General features: G+C 42.2%; 1 protein-coding gene across 1 annotated transcript; it reads right to left on the bottom strand.

Annotated features, from left to right (window-relative positions):
- Positions 1 to 6,114: 6,114 nt before the first annotated feature.
- Positions 6,115 to 6,614, bottom strand: LOC119310345 (putative small ubiquitin-related modifier 7). Its single transcript, XM_037586130.1, has one exon. It carries the CDS (start codon positions 6,550 to 6,552, stop codon positions 6,238 to 6,240), a length of 315 nt encoding a protein of 104 aa, XP_037442027.1. The 5' UTR covers positions 6,553 to 6,614; the 3' UTR covers positions 6,115 to 6,237.
- Between the last annotated feature and the right edge of the window lie 117 nt (positions 6,615 to 6,731).

The following is a 6,731-nucleotide window of genomic DNA, read 5'->3' as shown; positions in this document are numbered from 1 at the left end:
ACATGACCTCTGCTCCTGTCTTAGCAATGCCTGATTTCTCAATTCCTTTTGTCCTGGAAGCTGATGCTTCAGGTTATGGCATTGGAGCTGTGTTGATGCAAAGGGGACAGCCCATTGCTTTCCTAAGCAAAGCTATTGGACCAAAAGCTGCAGGATGGTCAACTTATGACAAGGAAGCACTGGCAATCATTGAAGCAATCAAACAGTGGAAGCACTATTTTGCTGCATCTTCCATCATCATTAGAACTGATCAACAAAGTCTAAAACATATTCAAGAACAAAAGCTCACAGAAGGAATACAACACAAATTGCTCATCAAACTTCTGGGATATAAATTCAGAGTGGAGTACAAAAAAGGAAAAGAAAATAAAGTTGTTGATGCTCTTTCTAGAATTAAATATGCTATATCTGCCCTACTGTCCAGTGCAGCCATTCCTGCTTGGATAACTGAGGTGGTAAAAAGCTATGAAGAAGATCCAAAATGCTCTGAATTAACTGCCCAACTGGCCATTGCCCCAACAGGACACCCACCTTATACACTTACAAGTGGAGTTCTCAGGTACAAAGGAAAAAATCCTTGTTGGCACTCACACTGACCTCAGGAAATCTCTCCTCACTTCTTTCCATGCTTCTGAACTGGGAGGGCACTCAGGAGAAAGAGCTACTTATCACAGGCTCAAACTTTTATTCACCTGGCCAGGAATGAGACAAGATGTGAAATCTTTTGTTCAGCAATGCCCTGTCTGCCAACTCAACAAAGCTCATCACAATCCATACCCAGGGTTGCTACAACCTTTGCCAGTGCCAGATTTTGCTTGGACACATATCAGCATGGATTTTGTGGAAGGGCTCCTTCTTTCTCACCACAAAAACCTCATCCTTGTAGTGGTGGACAGGTTTACCAAATATGCCCATTTCATAGCTATGAAACACCCCATTTCTGTCCAGACAGTAGCTCAAGCTTTCACTGATCATGTTTTCAAGTTGCATGGACTGCCAACAGTGACTGTAACACACAGAGATAAAATCTTCACAAGTAACTTGTGGCAAAGGTTATTCACTACAATGGGAGTAAAATTGCACCTCAGCACCTCCTACCACCCTCAAACTGATGGGCAAACTGAAAGAGTAAACCAATGCTTGGAGAACTACTTGAGGTGCATGGCTTTCTCTCAACCAACTAAGTGGTACAAGTGGCTATCCATGGCTGAGTGGTGGTATAACACCAGTTTCCACACCTCTCTGAAGATGACACCATTTCAAGCTCTTTATGCAAAACCTCCCCCACAAATAGCAGAACTTATGCTTCCTCCAGCAGAAGGTGAAGATAAACAAGCAGAAACGGACAGAGATTCCATTGCTGCTCAAATCAAGGACAATCTCCTCAGAGCTCAGGAAAGAATGAAGTTCTATGCTGATAAAAAGAGGTTTGATCGACAACTTGAAGTGGGTGATATGGTATATGCGAAGCTGCAACCATATCGACATACCAACCTGAGCATCCATAGGTTTCTCAAGCTACACTCCAAATACTACGGGCCCTTCAAAGTTCTGCAGAAAATTGGCCAAGTTGCTTATAGACTCCTGCTGCCAGACGATTGCCAACTACACCCCACCTTTCACATCAGTCAGTTGAAGAAGCATATAGGACCTGATGCAGTCCCAAACCCCAAGCTTCCACTATTAGATGATTAAGGCCATATATTGATCAAACCTGAAACCCTGCTGGAAAGGAAACTGATTCCACGAGTCCAAGGTGATATCAGCATACCGGTGGTACAATGGTGGATCAAATGGGTCAACTTGCCGGTGGAGAACGCTACTTGGGAAGACGCAGCTTTCATTCAAAAGGTTTTTCCCGATTTTCAGCCTTGAGGGCAAGTCTGATCTCGTCAGGGGGGAATTGTCAGACCCGCGGCAAGTGTTAGATGAGAAATAGTACGTTTGGCATTGTCGGAATCGCCCCAGCCGTCGATCGGCCATCCAACGGTCGCCAGGGGTACTTACCGCTTCGCGGGCTACCGTTGTCTGTGAGCCGTCGATCTTCAGATGGACGCGCCGCGTGCGAGTGGTTGTTCAAAAGTTATTGTACCTTGCTGAACCTGTCGTTTTCATGCTTTTGCACTTTCTGTAGCCTTCTTAAGCCGCTCCGCTTGTGGAGAGAGGCAGATTATTGTAATTCCGGGCTGTGCCCTTGGAGCCTCCGTGTTCCGGCTGGCTAACCCTAGCTGAAACTCCTCCAGATCTGGAATGAAAATCCTCCAACTTCCCGTGCAAATTAGTGTTTTTCCTCTGTTTTTCTGAATTCTAGCGATAGTCCTTAGTTCGATCCTGTCAGTGCGTTTGGCCTGAATATGTGTCGCCCATCTCCAGTCTAATAGGAGTAGATTTTATTTTTCCTTTTCACCGTATGGGTTGTTTCTATTGTGGTACAGTGGTCTCGGTTTTGACGGCAGGTCCGCAGCGCATGAAGTCAAACGTCTCACAGTGCTGTGGCTTGTTACGTTTTTGCGCTTGGCGAATGGCGGACAGAGCGGACTGCGGCCTCCGGAGTCCGGAGAGGGAGACGTACAGGTGCGCCGCATCCATACATATCGTGGCTCTGTTCTGTTGAGCAGTTGAGCAAAAGCCTCGACTGGTCTGTGCGTCCACGCCACAAACCGGAGGGTACGTGCTCCTGCCACCTAGGAGGCGTCCTGCCTGTACTTTTGTAGCCAAAAGGAGAGAAAAACGAGACGATCTTTTGGTTGGTAGCCACGACGCGGACGGCGAGCTCAACTGAAAGAAAGAGCAACGGCACGGGGCCGTGGCGGGTGCTCGCTGAGTCCCTGTCACGGAAGTGTTTTTTTTTTTGCGGAAACTGTCACAGGAGATTTCGACGTTTCTTCTACCTCCTTTTTATGTGCCCACATGACGAGATATTGCTTAGCAAGCTGCTACAGTTAATGAGTATTGTATGTTATCCTACTGCGATTCGATTAATCAGTATTTTCTTTATGTAATTATGCTGTCCTGCTTACGCTAAATCAAGTGGCCCGGAGGGCGAGACCATGGCACACCGGCGTTTGTCAGCCGGTCCAAAGCGTACACACTCCGTTGAGCACAGAAAGACCGAGTCACCGGTGCCAACCCTGAACCCAGAACCCTAACCCCTAACCCTTTTTAAGGTCCCCATCGATGAAGGTGACAAGATGTCCTACGTGACAGCCCGCGTGTGGCAAACGGGAGCTGCTGTCGCAAATTCAAGAAAATTCATGAAATAAAAAAAAGAATTGAAAAAAATATTTTTTAATTCAGAAAATCTCAAACAATGTTCGCGAATTTAATTTTTTTTACAAAATCAATAAATATTCATGAATTTCAAAAAGGTTTGTGAAATTTTAAAAGTGCGTGTAAATTTTAAAATTTTCCATAAATTTACAAAAATATTGATGAATTTAAAAAATAAGAAAGCAAAATGAAAAGAAAAAAGAAGAAAGCACCCGCCATGCCTAGTTTGTTGTTGTTTTCTCCTACCGTGGCTACCTAGTTTGTTATTTTTTTTTTGCTTGCTCCCTCAGTGTAAGTTTCGTTAGCTGTATTTTTCTTATGTTTGTTTATTGGTTGGACCAGTCCCGTTTTATTGGTATTTTTTCTCCCTTTTGTTTTGTTTTCTTCACCATTTTTTTCTTTCTTTCTAACTTCATTTTTCTTTGTTTCCTTATTGGATTTCTTCGTTTCTTTCTTGGTTTTCACTGTTTATATTTTTTGCAACAGGTTTTCTTTGTTTTTCTTCCTGTTTTCGTTGGTTTTTTTGTTTTTCTTTCTTTCTCTGCTGGTTTCCACTCAAGTGCATTGCTTTTTTTTGGTTTTATATATTTCTTCGGTTCTCCTTGTTTCTTTCTCGGTTTTCTTTCTTTCTTTTACTTTGTTTATTTGTAAATTTTCAGTGACTTTCTCTTTCTCTTGTTGACTAGAGCTGGATTTTTTTTAACACATCTCTACTTACTTCAGCACACAATATACATTCCTGGTATAAACATAATCTATTATTTAATACATGTTGAACATTTTTTAATACACAATGTACATTTTTCTTTACATATATGATTTTATGACTTTTTTTATACATGGTAAAATTTTTGAAAATACACATTGAACATTTGATGACACAAATATTTTTTCACTTTGCATAATTATTTTTAAAATTTCACAGACATTTTTTGTAAACACTTGAACATTTATTTAAAATTCACATACAGTTTTTAATGTCAATAAACATGTTTTTACCTATGCAGTCATTTCTTTACATTGTATAAACATTTTCTGTGTCGATGTCGAACATTTTTCCAATACATGATTAACATTTTATCTAGATATATATTTTGATGTCAACTTCTTTTCATACACATTCCACGTTTCACGTATACACCTGGAATTTTTTATATACATGTTTAACATTATTTTTAAACTAATATTTGTTTATGTCTGCCATTTCCCATACATATTGTAAGTTTTTTTGTATACATCAGGAATATTTTTTATATACATTTTTAACATTTTTCATTTACATGATAACATTCTTTCAAACATATTTTTTGACGTCTACTTTTATAAACATTGCATATTTTTTGTATATGTCATGAACATTTTTCTATAAAGATTACTAAGGTTGTTGACATATGTGATTTATATTTTTTAAACTTAAATTTAAAATGATTTTTATAATAGATGTAATTAGAATATTTCAAAATATAAGAAAAATAAAGCAAAAAATGAAACTTAAAATGTAAACAAATGGATAAAAAAGGAGCACTAAAGGCCTATGATCCATGATGGACCGGCCCTTTTTGCGGCTGCTTGAAATGAGACGTACCTATTGTCTCGCGCTCTCTCCTCTACTCCCAACTCGACACGGCTGGACGGGTTAGTGTTCTTCTGATGCTGCAAATTGAATGCAGATTTGCAATGGCTAAAGAAAGGACGGAAGATATGTGAGGCTTACCAGCTCGGGGGCGTTCTTGAGGAGCTCAAGTGTGGCACACACGGTGATGGGAACCCTGACGGCCACCATCTTGATCCTCCAATAATCTAGAGAATAGGTAGCCAAGAGTTCATAACTCTGTCCAAACTTCAAAAATCATGAAGGGTTGCGCTTATTCGCTGCTCATACAAAAATACATGTAAGTCTCTATCCGTTGCCAAGTCTAATTACAATAAGGGAGGCATAATCGCACCCGTGATACTTATCGCAGCAGGCGATGCATATCAGTGGCGGGCGGCGAATAAGGGTGGCGACCCTTGAACCGAGCCGCTAATGGCCCAGCTCACTCTGGCGCTCAGTTACACAGGTTTGCGTTGCATTTTTTTCTCTTCGGTTTCCAGTTTATTTTTTCTAAAATAATCAACTGTTGGACCTTTTAAACTGATCTAAATAAAAATCATTTTTGAGAATACATATAAATGAATAAATAAAGTGTGTATTAGAAACAGATCGCTGAATATAAAATTATGTCATCATATACGAACAAATGTTACTTATGTATTTGAAAAATATTCATCGTATATTAGAAAATATGTTCATCATATATTAGAAAAAATACAAAAGGGTGAAAAAATTAAAAAAATGTAAAGGAGAACTGCACAGAAAAAGCACACGCGTTTTCTTCACTAAAAAAACCCAACATCCACTGTACGAACGAAAAAAAAATATGCCAAGGAACAAATGACACCGAGTGCCTCCGTGAACGATCCACGCCAGTCGTCCACACCCCGCCGCGAACTAACGCTGCCAAGCCATGCGCGAGGTCAGCGCCGCCGCCCATCCAAGTCGTCCCGCGCCGGATAGCCAAGAGCGAAGGAGAGGGACACTAGTTGCCGACCACCACAAGGGGCTTTGCCCTGGCGGTGGAGGAGAGAGGGGGCGGAGGTGAGGGAGGGGGCGGCGGCGCCATATGTCGTCCACGGGGGACGACATAGGGGGCAGCTTTTCTCCGGGGCAGGTTATGGCACAAAGAAAACTACTTCACGGCCGACCCTTCAGGTCGCCATAAAAGAAACAAGGGTCTGTCTAGCACATCAAAGTGACTCAATCGAACTAGAAAAAAAAATACTCACACGAATCTTAGCGCAAAATGAAGATAGGAACCATAATAATAACCGGGCGAATAAGGTTTGAAGTACATTATGTAAGCCGCTCAACAAATCAGAAATTTTCCTCCTAAGAAGATCTAGAAATTTTCCTCTTATCAATTCTGCCTAGTGCGCGGACATCGGTCCAGCAACGAACTGCCAGCCGCCGTCCATGTGTTCGAAGAAATCGATCATGTCCCCGTCCTCCATCTCGAGGTCCGCCGGGGTCTTGTTGCCGCGCAACCGTACGCCCTCGAACAGGAAGACGCCGGTGCCGTACGTCACGTCGGGCACCTTGTGGTACCACGCGTCCAGGAGGACCTGGAGCTTGTCCGTCCTGCTCATGGTGTGCCGGAGCACCTTCTCCTGGCTCACCACCTTGATCGTCACCAGCAGGGGCTTCACCGCCGCCTTGGAGTCTCTCCCGCTTGGCGGCGACATGGCTTGGAGTTCTGTTGCGTGGAACGGATGCCACGAGGTAGCCTGGATTTATAAAAGTTAGCTTTGATTTGCTTCCTAACAACCGTTTCCAAATCTCAACTCCGATCAATGCGCCCAAGGGAAATCCCTTATTTCTGGGAAATAATCTGGTCTGTATCCAACAAATAAATGTATAGTAG

The sequence above is a fragment of the Triticum dicoccoides genome, chromosome 1B (genome assembly GCF_002162155.2).
Source record: "Triticum dicoccoides isolate Atlit2015 ecotype Zavitan chromosome 1B, WEW_v2.0, whole genome shotgun sequence".
Taxonomy (NCBI): domain Eukaryota; kingdom Viridiplantae; phylum Streptophyta; class Magnoliopsida; order Poales; family Poaceae; genus Triticum; species Triticum dicoccoides.
Note: the sequence above shows the minus strand (reverse complement) of the source record. Positions and strands in the feature narration are given on the sequence as shown.

Excerpts from the sequence above, each read along its gene's own strand:
- LOC119310345 (XM_037586130.1), bottom strand. The coding sequence starts at position 6,552 with ATGTCGCCGCCAAGCGGGAGAGACTCCAAGGCGGCGGTGAAGCCCCTG.